This window comes from Cyclospora cayetanensis, unplaced genomic scaffold, assembly GCF_002999335.1.
Source record: "Cyclospora cayetanensis isolate NF1_C8 unplaced genomic scaffold, CcayRef3 CcayRef3_contig_42, whole genome shotgun sequence".
NCBI lineage: Eukaryota > Apicomplexa > Conoidasida > Eucoccidiorida > Eimeriidae > Cyclospora > Cyclospora cayetanensis.
The window spans coordinates 114,213-133,488 of record NW_020312392.1 but is presented as its reverse complement, the minus strand read 5'-3'; the positions used below and the strand labels follow the sequence as shown (position 1 = coordinate 133,488).

Genomic DNA, 19,276 nt, shown 5'->3' with positions numbered 1-19,276 from the left:
ATGATGCGTTGATCTCCGAGGCTGCACACAGCGAGCCTTTGCCGTTTCTTGCGAACGTAGGCAGCAGCAGCGACAGCAGTTGCTTTGCAACTCCTGCTCGGCACCAGCAGCGATCGCAGCAAGCGGATGCGTGCTGCAGGGGCAGACCGACGGGGTGTCAGGAGCCTCAGTTGGCACTGCAGCCGTCGCGACAGCCGCTTCAGCTGGGCATGATCGCTGCTCCCCAGACGCCTCGGCAGTCTCCGCAGCACTGTGAGGTAGAGGACGAGCAGCTTGGCCTCGAGGGCGTCTGTCGCAAGCTGCAGGAGTATCGCCTGCAGCAGCAGCAGCAGCGAGAGCAGCGATATCGGCAGCAGCAGCGAGGCCTTCGAGCTCTCTCTGCTGCTGCTGCAGGCAGCTCTGCTGCTGGGTGGTCTCCCTCACTGCATGAGGGTGTTGTTCCTCGCACGAAAGCAGCAAAGGCAGCGGATGCTCACGCAGCAGCGGCGAGAACAAGCGGTGCAGCTCGGTGTGAACTCCCTTCAAGACTTCTCGGCGGGACTGCCGTGCAGCAGCAGCAGCAACAGCAGCAGCAGCAGCAGCAACAGCAGCAGCAACAGCAGCAGCAACAACAGCAGCAGGAAGACTCCGGGGCATGTGGCGTGAAGCGTGCCGCTCAGCTGAAGCTGTGTGACTTTGGCGTGCCTAGAAGGGCTGAGGCAAAGGCGAGGGGTGCTGTGCAGCCGCTGCAGGTAGAGCGGGAGCGGTGGAACGCTTCAGAAGACAGCAGACGGAAGTTGCCGGGCGCTGCTGCTGCTGCTGCTTCTCCTGCTTCTGCGGATAGCCGCATGCCGCTGCTGCTGCTTGTAGCGTCGGACAGTGACGTAGATGAGGCTGAAGAGCAGCAAGAGCTGCTGCCTGCTCAGAGCAAGGCGAATGCCGCTGCCACGGCTGCAGCTGCTCTGTCTCCTGCAAACACTCTCCTATCTAGGCCTCGCTGTCTGCTGCTCTCCTCGGATGACGACGAAGACATTACGACCGCCGAGTCTGCTGTATCACGCCAGCAACAACAGCAGCAGCAGCGAAAGAGAACAAGTAAATCCCTCCAGCGAAAACCGTCCACCGAGACGGCAACAGACAACAGTTTCAGCGACGAGCCAGTAGGCCCTAAGGGGGGGGCAGCAGCTGCACCCCTTGCTGCTGTGCAGAGACGCTTTTACTCAACGCTGGATAGGCTGCGTGCAGAGTACCGTCTCTCCCGCCAGTTTCTGCGGTAGCAGGAGCAGAAGCAGCAGCAGCAGCATGGGCAGCACCAGTGAGTGTTGCAGCTGCCTGCGCTAGTTAGCAGGCAAGCGGGCTCAGCGGCACTGCACTGGGGCATTCTCTAAGGCAGCGATAGAAGGCAGCACGCATCGTCAGCTGCATAGGAGCAGAAACACCAACAATGTGGATTTGCAGCTGTTGCACTTGAAATATCCCGTGTCAATATGCTGCAAATGGTTTCTTTCTGTCTGCAAAGTGCTTTCCGCACAAGGGGGAATCACCATAGTTTGCTTTAGGTGAAGCGTGAGTTGTGCATACTTTTGATCGCTTCTGAAAGGAGGCGAAGAAGAGACGCCAGACCTTCCTTTGCTGGTGCCCACTGTGTAACGCCGACGCAGGAAAGTATTTAGGCCTCTCTCGTAGCTAGCTGCACAGAAGCGCAGCTAGCAATTAAGAGTTGCGAGCATCTGGCGAGAGCATGTTTTGACGAGCAAAAGCCACAGGTGCGCCGCTCAGGCTTCTCGCTTGGTTTGCCGTCACCTCGATAGGGAACCGGCATATCTAGAGCAAGCCGAGTTTCGCGAAAGGTTGAAGGAGAACAGGGGTAACAAATGCACGCAGTTGAGTGATTCAGCCTGATTCAGAGGCATCACAGCGGTTCTCAGCATGCAAGACAACGGCGGAAATTGCCTAGGGCGACGCGCAGGCAGCCTTGACGCCTGGGTCTACCGCACTAAGTCGAGCTTGTTACATTTGTTGAGAGGACCTATATACAGGAGAAAGTCTAGACAAATACATGTGGAATGCTGGTTCCATAGATGTCCCCGAGTCATTCATTGGGAGAAGCGTAAGTAGCTGCCATTGCGGCCGGTGGAATGTAACTTGCATCCCTGAGAAGCGACGGTTACAGCGATAAGGAGCGATTTCACGCTGGCGAAAACATGTAAGGACAAGTGAGAGGATGTCTGTGGGACCTGGAGAAGTGTGTCTAACTAGGGGCAGGAAGAAAGGCGTGTGAAATACGTGGGATACTGAACCCGTAGCGACACAATGGTGGAGCATCGGGGCGCACTGATCGGGCAAGTATCTTAAACAAGTCCAAAGGCAGGATGGAATGCAAGTCTGACGCCGGAAGGATTCGAGTGCGTATTTCGGAAAAGCACCCCCTCGACACGGGGGTGTGCCTGCCTGTGATAACGGTTCCCCCGTTCTGCTTAGACCCTCTGGGTGGCAAGTCTTGAGCCTTGGAATGAGATAGTTGGCATTTGCCTTAAGCACATGTTCAGTGTCTGTGTAGCGAGATTTCCCTGCGAGGCGACGCTCAAAGATTCTGATGCCACACGCCACAGAACGGCAAACGCTGCGCGCCATGTCGAGGGGCTGCTCTCGGCGAGGCCGAAGAAGGCGCGCTTTCAATTTTGAACGCTGCACACTAACAAAGGGAATAATTTTTGCCCTTTGCAATTCTCAGTGTGCAGCAGTCCAGACACACTGCCGTGTGACGTGCGTACAGTGTGCACAGGGCCTAGTCCAGGGAGACGCACGTCTCCCCACTCAGCCCCACCGACGTTGCGGAAAGGCCCGTTGTGGTCGGTTTCGCTATGTTGGCAAGCTGCATGCAGGTTTGGGGGCTCAGAGTCGGCGTTCGAGAAGCAGAGTGCAGCTAGCGACGGGCACTCTGTACACACAAGGGGCGAGGCAGCCTAGCGAACCAGTTGGCGAGGGTGATGTCTCAGTGCACGGGGTTGTTTTGTCACTACGAACCTAACACTGCTTTGCAGAATGTCTAGTTATAACATGGCTAGGGGAGAGACCCCGGCCGCCCTCCAGCAGTGTAGGCAGACTATGAGAGGCGTGTTGCCCTCCACATGCGAGCCCTAGCAGCTGCTTGGAAGCACAAGGGTTAAGCAGCGGTAGCTGATGCGGCGATACATTGCTAGCTACGGTTGTTACACATGCAGACAAGCCAAGAGTGTTGGCTGTAGTTGCATGTGCGTCTGTTGTTTTAGGAGCTGCTCTCCTCAACCTGCAGCCGTGCCCCTGCGATGGTGCTGTTCTTTTGTTTCCCCAGCTGCTTCTCCCCGCAGCAGCAGCGGTCGCCGAACCAGTGGACAAATAGATAAAATTCTAGTCGGTTCGTACTCCTGCTCGGCAGCTCCTCTACTTCTGCTGCTGTTTGCAGCGGATCGGACTGTCTTCCGTTTTTTAAGGGCATTTTATGTTTCCCAACAAAGCCAGTAGAGTGGCAGCGGCTGTCAGCGCGCTTGCAGCGATGCTCCAGCAGCACGCATTTACGGGAGGTGAAGACGACTCGGGAATCAGCAAGCGTGACAGCAGGCAAAGACGGTGTGTATCTCTCTCCTAGGCTGCCAGACGAGAGCACCACCCTACGAATGCCCCCTCTAGGCACCGCCCCTGGAATGCGCTAACGCGCCTCTGCTGTCGGGACCAAGCAATCTGCGCAGGCGGCAGCGTGAAGCATCATGACGCTGCCGAGCAGCAGCTCACGAGGCGTGCGACAGCAGCAGCACCAGCAGCACCAGCAGCACGGGCAGCAGCCGAGTCGCAAGCAGCACGAAACGCAGCTTCTGCGCTTCGTGCTGCGGAGCAGTAGGCGCGAAGGAATCAACTGCCCTTTTCTTGACAGCAGCAGAAAGTGCAGGGGCGCTACCTTCCTTGCAGCGAACGTCCTTATTGGACAAGGTAGTAGTTGCTGCTGCTTTTCTACGCCCCCCGTGGAAGGAGGCACTGGACGCCGCTGTCGTCCTCAGCAGCAACACCAATATCTGCAGCTTCATCAGCAGCAGCAGCATCATCAACATCAGCAGTAGTGTGAAGATACAGTCCTCGGCTCCGTGTGCCCTAGTAAAGGTAGAACCGGGGATGGCAAACAGCATCAGGACAGCGAGAAGAGCAGCCTAGCTCTCTCTCGAGCGTGATTCGCAGCGCTAATCAACACAGCTTCATGAAGGACGTTTCAGTTTACATGTTTCCGCAGTCTGCGCAGCTGCCGCTGCCACGCCAGCAGCACCAAGACGAGCGACTGCAGATGCACGCGCGGCGGCATCCGTAGCTTCAGGAGCAGCTACCCTGGCAGCAGCTGATTCCAGGCATTTCCCTCTGCAGGCCCTCGAGCGGCTCTGTGGCTGCCTTCCGCAAGCAGAACATTTGGAAATGTTTAGTCTCGTGCTGACGCACATGCACCCTGAGCTGGAGTCGGCTGCAAGCGTTGCTGCCGCTCACAGCAGGTAAGAGAGCGGCAGCAGGGGAGACCCTGAAACAGCAGGGCAGTGGGTTGTTCGAAGACGAGTTGCAGCGGAATCGGGCGCCTTGTTGTTTGCCGCCCTGTGCAGCAGCAGTGGCAGTGGTGGTGGTGGTGTTAGTAGTAGTAGTAGTAGTAGTAGGAGTAGTAGTAGTAGTAGTAGCAGCAGCAGTAGTAGTAGTAGTAGTAGGATGAGGATGAGGAGTAGGAGTAGTAGTAGTAGGAGTAGGAGTAGGAGTAGTAGTAGTAGCAGCACTAGTAGTAGTAGAAGTAGGAGTAGTAGTAGCAGCAGTAGTAGAAGTAGACCAAGGCGACTGCAGCAAAAGCCCGCATGCTGGAGGGTTGGTGACTTTCCGTACACCATCAGCAAGAGCAGAAGCGCCAGCATCAGCAGCGGGAGTTTACTGAATACCTTGCGCGCTTTGTAGCCTCGACAGGTGTCTCTCTAGAAGGCTTTGTTGGCGGAAAGTGCATGATTTGCGTCTCCCGGGTAGTGTAAGGTTACTTAATTCACTACCTGGGAGTCCTGCAGCAACAGCAGGAGCAGCAGCAAGCAGTCGCAAGGCAGCAGCAATTGTTGTTGCCGCAGCGCAGCGGTGCAAGCATGGTCTGGCAATGCCTTGGTAGCCCCCTCTCAGTGATGCTGCAGCTTTACCGCCTATGGGAGCAGCACAAGCAGACGCGGCAGCAGCGCCTACTGAGGCGCCTCCCTCTCGGTCTTCCTGAAAAAAGTTACTCTGTTGCTGCTAGTGATGCCGCTTCGCGCAGCGGCCACGCCACATCCATGGCTTGTACGGCTGCAGGGAAGCTGCTGCTGCAGTAACACCTGCCGTGTACTTCCCGCGGGGCGCCGTCAGCTGGTGGCGTTTCTCCTCACCACATGCCACCTCATCCCTATGGAGCAAGTCTTAGTGGCGTGCTGCACACCCTCGCCGCAGACGCAACTGCAAGAACACCAACATCAGCAACAACTGCAACTGCAGCAGACGCAGTAGCAGGACACCAGAGCTGCACCCTGGACTGCGTCAGCTAGCGTACCTCGTGCAGCACCGGCATCAGAGAGGAGTCTTACTCCAAGTACGGCATAATCCTCTTTTACTGGTGCTGTAGACACCTCTACGGCTCGGGAAGGCGTGCAGCAGCCTGCGCTAGCCGTTCGGATGTCAGTAGCGGCTTTAATAGCCACGGAATCGACTCCACCGCAGCATACAGAAGCACGTGCCGCAGCTGATTCAGCTGCGCCTCCTGCGGATTGACAAAAGTCGATGTTGTGAAGTCAAAGGCGACAGCACCGAGCAAAAAAGGGCGAAAGGCTTCTAGAGCAACGCACCCCACTGCTCTGTATGCATCAGGCCTCGGGCTCGAGAGCAAACACTCATCACCTGAGCGTATGCCGCAGCAGCAGCAGCCGCAGCCGCCTTTCTTGGGGGGTTCCGTAATGCGCCGACGTGTCTTCCGTTCCGGATTTGCGAACTGCGAGGGCTCCAATAGAGAGAGACTGTTAACAGTCACAAGCAGACGCTCCGGCGTTGAGGAAGAGGCGTGCGGGGTAAGAGCGCCCGTGTCGCTAGGAGAGGCTGCTGCGGCTCTCTTAGCTGCTGCTGGTGCAAGGACGCATGCAACGCCTTCTCTGATGCTGGACTTCGCGGCGGTGCCTGCCAAGGCTTCCTCCAGTAAAACGGTTTACGGGGCAAGGGGGAGGGCGCAAAAGCCGCACGCGGGGACACAAGCGTACGACGATGTGTGCGCTGTGGATGGAGAGACGCGGCAAAACGCAGCACCATGTGCTGGGCAGAAGACAGCAGAGACACCTGTAGGCCAATTGGAGTCTGATGACGAATTGGTAGTGTACATCGACACAGGCAGCGAAGCCGACACTTCTGAGGCCGCGCTTCAAGGCGCAGGTGCAGCAGCTGCGGGAAGGACAGGAGCAGCTACTGCTGCAGCGCCTGCAAGGCCGAAAAATAGCCAGCAGCAGCAGCAACAACAAAGCGGCTGCGGCCTGGCAGCTCAGTACTTGAAGAGCTCCGCCTGCGGCAGCTGCAGCTGAGACGGCATTTGATTCCCTGAGAGGCTAGGGCAGCGCAGAGGCAGCAGCAGGAACGGCAGCAGCAGCTCGTTTTCCGTACCCAGCAACAAAACGCGATTCAGCGGCATCTGCAGCAGACACTCCAGCACGAGCTTCTGCAGCAGCAGACCTTCCAGCAACAGCGAAAGCTACAGCAGAGGCTTAGAGCGCAGCAAGAGCAGCGCGTATCAGGGAGCACCGTTCTCTCAAGGCTGCCAGCGGATAGCTGCAAGTCAGGCAGTTGCAGCTGCGGCAGCGCGAAAATACACCCCAGCGCCAGCAATGACACGCGTCGTCAGCGGTCCCCTAAAAGGCAGGAACACTCTTCCCCTACCGCTGCAGTTATTACTGTCAGCAATTCAGATTCAGCGGAAGACTTTCTGTGGAAGATACGCGCAAGTCGCAATCATCAACAAGAGCTGCAGCAGCAGCAACACAAAGATCCGCATTTGCAATTCGGAGCAGCGGTCAACCCTGCAGCAGCATCGGCAGCCATAGCCGCTGCCGCTGCAACGATCCCGGCAGCATCAGCAGGGTGGCTCGCTGCTACCACAGCGGTTACAAGGAAGCAGCAAGTCGAACAGCAGCTGCTGCTGCGTAGGGCACTGCAGCACATAGAGGCCAGTGATAGCTTCGCCCCCCCTCGTCCCCCCCCCTCCCCCCCGCAGACGCATGCTGCTGAACCATGAGCAGCACCTTGAGACATCGAGAGTATGGAAAATACAGCAACATCAGCAGCGCCTTGAGAAAGACGACCAGCGAGAATACCAGCAGCCGTATTAGGGTCAAGAGAGACACTGCAACGGCACCCTGGATAACCCGAAAAATCGCACCAACAACAGAAGCACTGGCACAAGCAGTAGCAGTAACAGTGGCGACACGACTTTGTAAGAGCACTTTCCATGCGAGTCAGCTAATGTGCATTCCGGGGGACAGCGCAGCGGTGGAAAGACAGTGCGGGGGCTATTGATGAGCCACAAGAAAGCGGGGGTTCTCTAGAAGCAGCAGTGGCAGAAGCCAAGTTTACAGCCTTAGCTCAGACAGTGGGTTGCTACAGTTCCGGAAACCTTCAACAAGTTGGAAATTTGCTCTCTTGTATCTTTTTCTTTGCGCTGTTCTCGGCCATGTGAGTCATAGGGGGAGCAGTCTTGCATTTAGCTCGTGCGGCCGTTTGCTAAAGTGCCAAACATATGTGCCTCTGGAGAGCTGGTGCTGTTATGTGAAGCGTCCGTTTGTTCGATGCTTGACAGACACCCTTGAGGACGCTAAGCATCTCTTGTAAAATGCAAAGGGGTCTCCAAGGGGGTTTTTCTGACCCCACCCCACCCCACAGGCGTCTGGTCGTTAATAGTTTTTGAGTACAGCGTCTGTTCGTCGCTCCTGCTCCGTTGCCCGGGTCATGTGAGTGCGCGGCGCATTCCGCAGACGACTCAGGAAGAATTCTTAATCTCTTCAGAAGCCCACTATTGAAAGTTCTCAGGCACCTCCAAAGCCATAAAGAGAGACACTGCCATTAAGGGCGTATTGTTCACAGGTCTTCCTTTCTCTTACGAGGCAAGACAGTCCATAAAGAGTCTCTTGCAGCACGCAGAATTGTCTCCAGGCAGATGCTGGAGAGCTCTAGCTGCTAAGATAGCAAGCTCCCATTGCAAGGAGTAGGTAGATGGAAGGACTTGATGCCCAGAGCGTCGCTGATGAGAAGAAGCGCAACTCCTTTATACCCGTGCACCATGGCTCCTTAAAGAGGCTGTCAGTAAGAACTTTACCGATGAGACTGCTCGCGGAAAACTTTTCGCCGATAGGAAGTGCTTTGGCTCTTCGCCATCCAGCAGTCTATGTGATTTGACACTACGGCAAATATGTCATGCAGCCTGTTGGGATGAATCCAACTCAGTTGTTGGCTTCGCCCTCTGTCTTCATTTGTCGCTCTGTTCCCCTTGATTTATGTACGATTTGCGGCCCTCCGGTTCTTTGCCCCTCCCTCCCAGGGAGTCGCAGACAGGTCCACCTTACGTTCACTGCTGCCTTGTAAGTACAGTGGCCACAGTAATGTGCAGCGCAACAGATGGCGAGCCCCAAAGGTCAACCCCTGGATCTCCCCATATTTCGAACAATTCATCACTACGCAACTTCGGCTTTACGGTGTAGCTGGCCACCTAATTACTAGCCCTCTATTCGGCTGAATTTCCTAGACTGAGTTTAACTAAATGGAAGCCAACCCAAGTGGACTGCGCGGTTTGTTTGCATATCTTTTGCATCCGATAAACGAGATTTCCCGCACTTCGCTACAGGAAAGTGCTGCTCACACCTGCGGCCTCAGCTTCCTGTGTGGGCAGCGAAGAACTCGGACGGCCCTGTGTAAAGTTCTTCCAAGGATCTGTCCATGAGCTGACAAGCCTATTAAAAAGTCTCAGAGTGCTACTCTCAAATAATTCCCTCCTCTGTCCTTTGCCCTCATCCCTACGGGTTCCGGCAGTAGGACCGAGAGTGCGGCAGAAGGATGCAGACGCCTAGTGTGCAAGGATATTGCCACACCCTTTGAGCAATCCATCTATTCACTCACACCAAGTTGCATACAGCAACCTATCGCGTAGAGGTCTAGGCGACTTTAATTCCTACCGTATTGGCTGACTTTACTTTGTGGTAAAGGACAAATATGAGCAACAGAAACAACAGTGATTTCTTGCCCGTTCCTTAATTCGGTATGACCAATGCAAAACACAGTGCATAAGTATAGATTCTGGCCCTTCATACTCTGGGAGTCATCATGAGCACATTCCAGCCTTCCATTTGCCATTAAAGCGCGAGACTGTGTGGCTTGAGGGAAAAGTGGGGCAATGGCCCTTTTGAGGGCCAGACTCGAGTTTACGGCCAACCGTTATGGTAGCTACTCAGTAGGCAACAGAATTTCTGATCAGTCATGCTTAGTCCATCGACAGGGGCTGCACTGTGGATAGCTTCAGCTGGGTGGCGCCGATGCATCCTTTCCGAGCCTTCTCAGGACTGTATACTGGCTGCCCTTTACGCTGTAGAGTTACCAAAACGGTTAAAGCACAGGTCCCCGTAGGGTGACACGTAGCTTTGACTCGTTGAAAGCATGATAAAATTTCGTTAAGTGTTTTCCGTAGGGATTCCCACCTTCGGTTGCCGCCGTTTCTCAGTTCTCGACACAATAGGCAAGAGACAGGAAGGGTGCGCGTGACTTGCACTCCCCAGCCACTCTGAGCACTCATAGTACATAGCGTGTGGCGCACACGCAAGCGACGCTGCAACTTCTTGTAACGAGGTAGTCGTATTCTGCAAACCATAGTGCGCGTACAGAGAAACTAGTCAATCAAATCCCTACCAATATAACTAGTATATTAGAAAGTGTTTTGGCGTAGTTGGTCCTCTACGCCACCAAACGGTCCGTTTTTCCTCTTGGCCTCCAAGCAATAGGATTACTTGCTGGATGTGTAGAGAAACAGCCGGCCTCGGTTTGCTATGAAGCCTCGTATCATCTGCGGACTCGATGAGTTTTCCTATGATTCGCTCTGCGCAGCCAGCGTGCCTGTATGTGCTTGGAAATATTCGTATTTGAAGGGCTGCTCTTATATAAGCACCACACAGATATGGCCACATCTAATGCACCCTCGTTAGATACTGAGTGCCCTGATGTTAGGAATCGAATAGCGCTTGCTGCCGGGTTGGTGGCTCGAGGGCACCTGGCACAGAGTTAGCCCCCGATTTGGCGTGCTCCACTCATTGCACCTCTCTCATCAGATGGTCTGTCTACCATGCAATCAGCCTCTTCAAATAGCTCTGTCTCCCCGCCCCTCGATCCCCGCCTGGTCGTGTTAGAGGCACGCTTTTCGACCCTTGCTACAGCCGCTACGTCGGCTCTGGCCAACCCCAGCCACATATGCCACGTATAGGCAGCTATCCAGGCGCGTGGCTGGTGCTAGGATGCAAGAGACGCTGGAAGGAGCCACCGAGCAAGCGTAGGAGCAGCTCCAGCTGGAGCTGCTCGTATGGTGTCTGGCATCTACGGCCATGCTAGACACCATACGAGCCTCTTTCGGGTTGGTATTGAGAAGCTAAATGCTACAGTTGCCCTTTTAGGAGTTACAGCCGAAGCTCTTTTACCCATGCAAGCAATAGGGTACATTGTTTCACCGGTCAGGTCGACTCGCGCCCCTAGGCGACGGCCCAGCGGCACCGTTGATAAAGCGTATTTGGTGACTTATTCATTGTTAGCTCGGGAGTGATAAGCCTAGTTTTACAATGTCGGGGCCGCATTAGGCAGGGCAGGCTGCTGGCGCGACAGAGAGGGCTGCACTTCCGCACGAGGTTCCGTGTGGTGCACCTGTCGTTGGGAAAGCTTGTGAGCCGTCTTAATTCGTGCTCCTCTGACTCTCCCTCTCGCAATGACGCTAAGGCATGCCCTTTTAACAAGTTATCTTTCTGCTCTTGCAGAAGCAAACAGCTATGCCATCGAATGACAGCGATAGCAGCCCAGTCTGCTGCCTGCCACTGGGGGAAGATGACCGAGGTTAGCTGAGGGGTCTGTTGCCACGTCGGGGCCCCTCTATAGGTTGTCGTTTACCTTCGACATCTCAATAAGAGCAGTTCCTACTCCTTAACACCTACATATCACAAGTTGCAGGGTCAGCATAATCAGCAAAAGCAAAGGTAACGCCTGCAATACAAACTCCACCTCCCGCTCTCAGAAGCACGCTTCAGATGTAGTTGGTAGAGAGTAGAACGTTTTCTGTTTTCTCTTCCTTGTGAGTTCCTTCTCCTAACTGCATAAAGGCAACACGCAAGAGTCTCTGAAAGAACGCGAACTCGGAGCACGTTCGTCTTGCTTTGTAATGCGCTTCGCGCGGACCAGCAGTTGCCCAAAGTGACGTCTGCGAGGTACTGCTACTCCCGTTGCGTCTCCCTTTTTCCCGTTTCCTTTGCGTTATTTCCGTATAAGTTTTTGCTTTCAAAGGCATTATTAAGCACCTTTGCACGCGCAGCGGCACCTGCAGTAGCGGCTGCTTCCGCCGCTATCTGGAATGACCTCTTCACCTGTTAAGGGATCGCTTCTACTTTTCCTTCATTTGCAGCACCTCTGATTCGTTGCCTTGGCGCTTGCACGTCTGTTAACATCCAAAGCACAGTCACGGTAGGGGTCAAGAGGCTTGCTTAGCAGCGACGAGGCAGGATCAGCAGCACCCTTGGCAAGCAAGTCTAGCAACGCGGCACCGCGACGGCTGCCGCTTGCCGCTGCTGGCTACAGTCCACGTGTGTGTGTATGCCAGAAAGAGGACCCTTAGTTGCTGCTGCGGGTGCTGCTGCGGCCGTTCTTGAAAGTTAGAACTGTTGAGGGAGCTGCTGCAACCGCCTTGTATGGTGGTTGCTCCAGGGAGGTGACCTTTAGCGGGGTGCGCTTAGCGGTTCCCTTTTCAGCAGGGGTAAACAATGGCTTTCAAGAGTTCGCTAGGAGGTGCGCAGCCGTGTTGTTCTAGACGGGTGCTCCCACTGCAGCAGCAGCAGCGTGAGCAAGCCTAGCAGCCAACAAGACCAGTGCAGCAGAAGTCTGAGCTGTCTCCAGGAGGTAACAGGCACCCCCTCTTCTCCTGCGGCTGCCGCCATCGCAGCGCTTAGTGGCTGCCCATGTCTCGGTGGAGGCGTTTCCTAACCCGCAGTAAGGACCGCTGCGACTGCAGCGCAGCTCCAGAAGAAGCAGCAGCAGCAGCAACCCCATCAGCACCACGACCACCTCCAGCTGTACACGAGGACACATCCGCTGCTCCTAAAGAGTTGAGACGGGATGTCAGCTGCAGCCTCGGCACTTGCAGCAGCAGCTCGAGTGATTGGCTCCCCCTCGCGGCGCTGGGCAGCGACGAGTTGAAGGATCTGCAGGCATTTGGCAGCAGCGAAAGGCAGCAGAGCAGAATTCTGGATGGTCATGGAGACAGTTTCAGCACCAGCTGCTCGCGGAGCAGTGCCGTGGTATCTTCCGCCGCCTTCGCATCGACTTGCAGCAGCACGGCCCCTTCTCCGAGTTGTTGCCTGAGCGCCGCTTCAACGGCAGCAACAGGGATAGCGTCGGGGGGACTAGCCTCGTACAGCAGCTGCGGCAGCATTGGTAGCAGCTCACTCTGCTGCAGTTGCAGCAGTTGCACCACGACCGCTCCCACCACGACCACTCCCACCACGACCACTCCCACCACGAGCACCACTTTCTCTGGTTTATGTGCAGTGTCTTCATGCCCTGTTAGTTGGTCGCAGTTGCCCTCCGAAGAGCATCCGGCACAGAGTCAACACCAGCAAACGCAGACGTCGCCCCCTTCTCCCATTAGGCAGGCGGCTACAGAATCAGGTTCTGACAAAGAGCACCCAAAAGAGACACTCCATGGACCTTTGGGAGTCTTCGTTGATCGCAGCGTATTTGTAGAGGTTCTCCCTGAGGGTGCTACTAGCGCTGCAGCTGTGCAGCGTTCTTGGCGCTCCGGCAGCGGCGTGACACCAGCTGGCTGGCAGCAGCAGGCGGAGGTGTGCGCGAAGATTCCTGGAGGCTCCACCTCGAGTGTAGCAACCTCGCCAGGCCTGCCAACACCGTCGTCTGCTGCAGCGACTTCGTTTGCTGGCAGTAGTAGTGGCAGTAACGTTGCAGCGCCAGCACCCGGGGGCGCTCGCAAAGGACCGTCTCTTGAGGACAAAGTAATTCTGCTTCGAGGCGTGTGTCGTGGTAGCACCAGCAGCAGCAGCATCAGCTGCTGCTGCTGCAACCGCCCATGTTGTCAGTGTGGCGGCGACAGCCTCGAAGCAGCAGCCCCCCCTCCTTCAACGTCGTGTTTAGCGCGAAGCGGCTCGGGGGTGGCAGCAGCAACCCACCCAGAAGCTTCCACTGCAACAACTGTGGCAGCAAGTGCTCGTGCAGCAGCAACGGCTCGCAGCCTCTCGACGCTCTGGGGAGGCTCCTTGGGCAGCACGCTTTCCGCAGTGGCGAGGTGCAGCAGCAGCAGCCACAACAACAACCCCGCCAAAGCAGCGTCAGGCGCAAGAGACTCCGACAGCACGGAGAGTCTGCCGGTCGTTCCCCAGCGCAGTCCCCCCCACCAGCAGCCTTCCCGCCGTAGAACGCTCCCTCGACACCGTGCCTTCAGCAGCAGTGGCAGTCGCAAAAGCAGTCTGGTTGCCTTCACGAGTCTTTCTTTCCTCTGGGGTAGCGGCAGCAGCAAGGTCTGGCGTCAACCACAGCAGCAATCCCAGCGTCGCCGCCTCGAAAATAGCCTCAACGAGGACTACCGTAGACACTCAGCGGCAGCAGCAACTCAAAGGCGGAGATCGCCTCCGAAATTTGAGGCTGCCCCGCAAACTGCAGTGCCGGAAGCTCCCCTCGCTTGCCAGGTAGCAGCAGCAGCTGCTGCACCTAGCGCTGCCGCCTCCGATGGTCCTCCTGCAGCAGCAGCAGCAACCTGCACCCCCACCCCCACCGCTGAACTCCACTGCCTCCCACCTGCTGTATAGACAGCAAGACGCCGCAAAGCCGGTAGCCGCAGCAACGGCGGGAGCTGCCGATCCTCCCCTAGGCGAAGAAGGCGCCAGCCGGCTGTACGGCGAGAGTCTTGGGCGCAGGGTATTCACCAGTCCCCTCGTTGTAGGGGGCTGCGTGTACAGCGCAGCAGGGCCGCTGCAGAGGCAGAAGCAGCAATTTGCGCCTCGAAAGCCGCAGTTGCAGCTGCACGAGCAGGTCCTGTTGCAGCTACAGTTGCAGCTGCAACATGACTCGCCACTGGTGTGGCTGGAAAAGCCGGAGGGGAACGATATCAGGGGTGTTTTGCACCAGACACGCCGCCACAGTGAAGGCAGCTACGGCAGCAGCAGCTGTGGCAGCCGCAGCTACAGCAGGCGCAGCTACAGCTACAGGTGCGGCAGCTACTGCAGCGGCGCAGCTATAGGAGCGCCGATAGCAGAGGATCTGGTGGCAACTGCAGCAGCTGAGATGGCTGGGATGGCCCTGTCTGCACCGGAGGCGTTACCTGCAACGGCTGCTTCAGAATGGGCAGCAGCAGCAGCAGCAGCAGCAGCAGCAGGACCTGGTTCGTCAGCAGAAACTTGTGGGGAAGCGAGTGTATTGCCTGCTGCAGAGCTCGAGAAGGGGTTTGCAGAAGCTGATGAACGGATCCTGCCGCTAGAAAGCGGAGAAGCAGCCAAAGCGGAAGCAGAAGGATCGCAGGATAATTCATGTGCCTCTCTGGCTGCCGTTGCAGTTGAATTGTCAGTACGCAACGAGGACGCTGCTGTTGCTTGTCCATTTGAGCATCCCAGCAGCAGCAACAGCAGCAGCAGCTGTTGCTGCAACAACAACGGCAGCGGCGTACAATGCAAAAAGAATAGCAGTCACGATAGCAGTGGCATGAGGAACGAGGAATCGAATGAGTTAGTGGAGAGTGGTAGCGGCAGTTGCAGGGAGAGCCGTGTATCAAGTTCCTCGACAGCCGGTTGGGATCCTGTCTGGGCACGGCACCTCAAGAGCAGCAGTGACACAGGCAGCAGCAGCAGCAGCAAGGAGATTGAGGACAGATTAGCAGAGGCCCTTGGCATAGCGCCGCATCCTCGTGGGCACCAACACAGCAGCACCATTAGCAGCCGCAGTGTGGCGGCAGGGGATATGGCGGCTGCTGCGGCTGCGAAATTGTTGTTAGCGGCGGGGTATGATGTCTCGGAAGGCAGCAGCATGACGGGCAGCCGCAGACCGCATGCTGGGGACGGAGCATCTCCGATATCGACGGCAGCGACACCGCAGCCTCTTGGTGGAGATGTGTCTGTCTGCATGACCGACTCGGAAGATTCTGCAGCAACAAAATTTGCAGCCCTCGCGGCCAAAGCAGGAGGGCCTTCTGCTACTGCCGCTGCTGGGTGTCGACGACTTCCAGCTTCTCCAGATGGAGGCAGCAGCACGCGCTGCAGCGTGTCAGAGGATTCAGGAGCAGACCTTGCCCATGCGCGCAGTGGCATCCGCAGCGAAAAGCGGGAAAGTGTTGGTGCTTCACAAGTTTTTGGAGTGGCACGTCATGAGGGCCTTCCAGGTCCGTGCTCGCCGCTCTCTGCCTCAGTTCCCCCACCGTTGGGAATGCCCTGCTGCTGCTGCAGTGCCTTGCAGCAGCAAGTGCGAACAGGCGAAGGCGCAGGCAGTGGGAGGTGTCATGAGTGCCTCTTGGACTGCTACGAAGTTGATGAATTCCTCACACCTTCGCTGAGCCTCCTGCAGCATAGATCTGGCGCTGCTGCACGTTTTTCCGATACACCCACGGGACACACACTTACCGTTCCCAACAACACGCAGGAAGCCGCCTGAACGGTAGATGGAAAAGTGGCAGCAAACTTGCAAATGCCGCACGCACGTCGGGAATAAAGTGTCTACACGTGGGAGCAGCAGCAGCAGCAGCTGGGCAGCGAGAACGGCAGAAATACCGCGGTTGCAGCCACTGAGCCAGGATTTTATACGTATTGCGTCGACGCCCCCTTGTCCATTTCTCTTTTCGTGACGGACCCCGCGCATATCTTTATCCCAAGTTACCCGTTGATACACGGCGGCTGTATTCTTGCCCTCCGTATGTTGCCTGCTGGCACTGCGGGGACGCCTCGCTTCTTTTTCGTTTCTCCCAGGTGTGGTTTCGCCTTCCGAGTTTATCTATTTCGGTGTTTTCTTAGTCACAGGTGTGGGGGGCAACGGCAGAATTAGCCGTCGGAGCGGCAGCAGCCGCGTCTGGGGGTTTGTAGTAGCCTGTTGTAGTCCTCCGCGTATATCTGAACCAGTCCACACGTTGTGCCCTCACTTGAATGTCCAGTGTTGTTTCGGCGAGGACTGCCAGGTTTGTTTGTCCAAGGACATTAAAGCTGCTACTGATGCAGCGGCAGCTCCCTTTTGCAGGAGCAGCACGGGCGCGCATTTTGTTGTCCAAATAGAGGGGGAATGGGGTAGCAATATGAGGTATTCCGGAGTTCTCCTTGTTTCCAGTGACGCTCAGTGAGAATCTGCTAGTTCCGAGGATTGGACTGACACTGTAGAATTTGACAGTGGCCGCAGCTGTTTTGCTGCTGCGGTGGCACGTTCACTTTCCTGGAGATCCGGAACGACTGCAGCAAGTGCAAGTGGAGGATGGTAACACGGTGGGGTGGAGCACCTGTGCAGCTGATGGGAGCACGTAGACAGGGAGTGAGCAAAGAATAAACAAGGCAGCACTTAGTGGCGCTGCCGTAGTAGACTACCAAGATATCGTGTCTGTGGGGAGCTAAGGCGGGTGGAGCCGCGGCGCAAGTTCAACATGGTACTGCCGAGGCGTTATAACGGATAAACATAGTCAGTGGCGATGACGCGGGGGAGGCCAAGCGTTAGTGTTAGGCCTTTTAAATCTCTTGAACGAGAATGAGCTAAAAGTAGGTAGGGGCGGAAAAGGGTGTCCTGGGAGACCCTCTTGCGACTTTGGCGTGTGCAGCGACGGGAGCAGTGGCAGGCAGCGGTGCACATCCAGGACAGCGCTGAATCTTCCAGGTACAAATGGATCTACTTATGTAAACCCCTAGGTTATCTGTCTGGCTCCTTTCGAATAGATCGGCCTTCGCAGAGGGTCCTGCTGTGGAGACTGACACGCTCTCAGCTGCTCCGGAGGTCTTTGGGTTTTTGAATTGTTAGGACAAGGGTATCCAGGAGTCTTCTTCTATCTCGGAAGGGGTTGTGCCCAGGGGAAAAGACATGGACCGAGGCCAGTCGGATTGAACTCTGGCCTTTCTAGTGAGTAGGGCAAATATGGCGAGAATAATTGGCTTCCGTGATCATGAAAGCTTTGCATATCGACTCACGGAAAGCTCAGCTAACAGATTTTCAGCCTGTCGACTTCGTGTTTGAGTCTCCTCTGCGTTTGAATGTGTCACATTTTCGTCTTGCATGTAGTGTGAAAGTGAGTACCCATTGAAAAGCCAAGGCGCGTACTGTGTATCTTCATGGCATACGTCGCAATTAAGCCATTCGGAAAGACTAAGGTGTAGGCCAAGGAGACATCCCATTCCGTGGTTGGGTCTCTTCCGATGAAGAGTCACTTTGCAGACAGCCCAGGTCCTTGGAAACCTAGGGCCATCGCGAGTAATGCAATTCCCTTTCCCGGATCTCTAGCCATTCATTGCTAAATTCTGCACGCACTACGTCAATTGCAAGGTCAGCAACAGCGTAGACACATGGCATTTCAGCCACGGTGGCCTATCTAACCAGTGGACTCTCGAGCGAGCGTGCAGGGGGCACACCACGGCATCCACACACACTTGCCCTATCCATTTTAGAGATTGGTGCCGTCTTTTGAGGGCTTCCCAGAGAGATGTGCTGAGCTCACGCTTTTGGACCGCTGCTGGCGCTGCTCGATGATCACAAAGGCAGCAGCGCGATTGCGCCTTTATTTGGTGTCCACAAAGACGGCTCATAGGGGTGTCGTAGACAGCGTTCAGGAGAACTAAGCTCGCCTTCTTGCTAAGAATTTATAAATCTAGGCGGAAGGCTCCACTTGAGGAATAAGGGGAACCGCTAGAGATCCTACGGCGCCAATCCCCCTAATAATCTAGGAATATGTATAATTTAGGAGCTACAGTCTCCTGTACTCCGTGTCGAGCCTCACTGCGCTGCATATCACAAGATTGCCGTCCACTGTCCTAGACGGCAGCCATTTTTATGTAGTTGCTGGAGCCACTGTGATACTGATTGTGCCTCCTCGACTGCTTGCTCTGGCTGATGTATGTTGCACGGCTGCAATTCATTTTCAGGAGAACTGTTGCTCTAAACGATGCTGCTGATGCCTCGCCCCTTGGTGGCTTTCGCTGTGCTTTTGCTGGTAGTTATGTGGTGGTGCTTCGGCTGGTGCTGCTCTCGATGGGCTGTGTTGTCGCCGGAGCCAGCTACAGTTACTGCCGCTACTTTTTCATGCTTGTGCGATAGCAGATAAGGCCATAATCTAACAGCGCACGTACTTTGAGACACTGTAGTGCAGTTGCAGTTGAATCACTGATGGCAGCCACTGTAGCTGGTGGCTGTGTGATGGAGGTGCGCACAGCAAGCTTTTTTGCCAGGGAGGCTCTTTATGGCTTTGTGGTAGCAATTCAGAGGATCAACTGAGACTCTTAAAATCGCTTCAACAGCCTCTACTTTTTGCTCAATCTTAGTGTACGCCCTTCGAGAGCGGCAGGTCTTCCAGGTTACCTAGACGACTAGTTGCTGCTTTGGTTGCTGAAAGCAGGTTCGTAGCAGCTACAGTAGCTACCATCAGTAATTCAACCGCCGCTGTACTGCAGTGTTACAAAGTACGTGCGTTTTTACATTGTGGCACTATCCGCTACTGCGGACAACGTGTCAGTAGCGGCTGCGGCTTTCTGGGGGTGCCTCAGTCTTCCGTTCAGCGTTGCAGGTGTGATGTTTTTTAGCGCCCCATCGCTGCTTATATTTCTGTCTTCGCACCTCCGAATCATCATTAGTGGCTCTCTCTCCCCTGCCCTCTACCTCATTTTTCAAGCGTGGTGTCTGCATTTCTATCTGATACTGTATACCACGGTGCAAACAGCATCTGACCATGCCTTAGGGCCACCTTTCAGTGACGGATGCAGCAGCTTTTATTGCAGCCATTCTCCTGCATGCACTTTCTCGGCAGTGGTCGACTCACGCAACAGACTGTTTAAGTGAGGCAGCA

At 55.7% G+C, this 19,276-nt stretch overlaps 1 protein-coding gene across 1 annotated transcript; it reads left to right on the top strand.

The window, feature by feature from the left end:
• Positions 1 to 11,853: 11,853 nt before the first annotated feature.
• LOC34623628 (nuclear pore complex protein NUP62) lies at positions 11,854 to 15,906 on the top strand. Its single transcript, XM_026334444.1, has 5 exons — positions 11,854 to 11,911; positions 12,298 to 14,042; positions 14,080 to 14,380; positions 14,624 to 14,890; positions 14,993 to 15,906. The coding sequence occupies exons 1-5, from the start codon at positions 11,854 to 11,856 to the stop codon at positions 15,904 to 15,906; spliced, it is 3,285 nt and encodes a 1,094-aa protein (XP_026190229.1).
• The last annotated feature ends 3,370 nt before the right edge of the window (positions 15,907 to 19,276 follow it).

Excerpts from the sequence above, each read along its gene's own strand:
- LOC34623628 (XM_026334444.1), top strand. The coding sequence starts at position 11,854 with ATGCCAGAAAGAGGACCCTTAGTTGCTGCTGCGGGTGCTGCTGCGGCC. Across the intron at positions 11,912-12,297 it reads TGCTGCGGCCGTTCTTGAAA|CAACCCCATCAGCACCACGA; the intron begins GTTAGAACTGTT and ends CAGCAGCAGCAG. Across the intron at positions 14,891-14,992 it reads TCCCAGCAGCAGCAACAGCA|TGGAGAGTGGTAGCGGCAGT; the intron begins GCAGCAGCTGTT and ends CGAATGAGTTAG.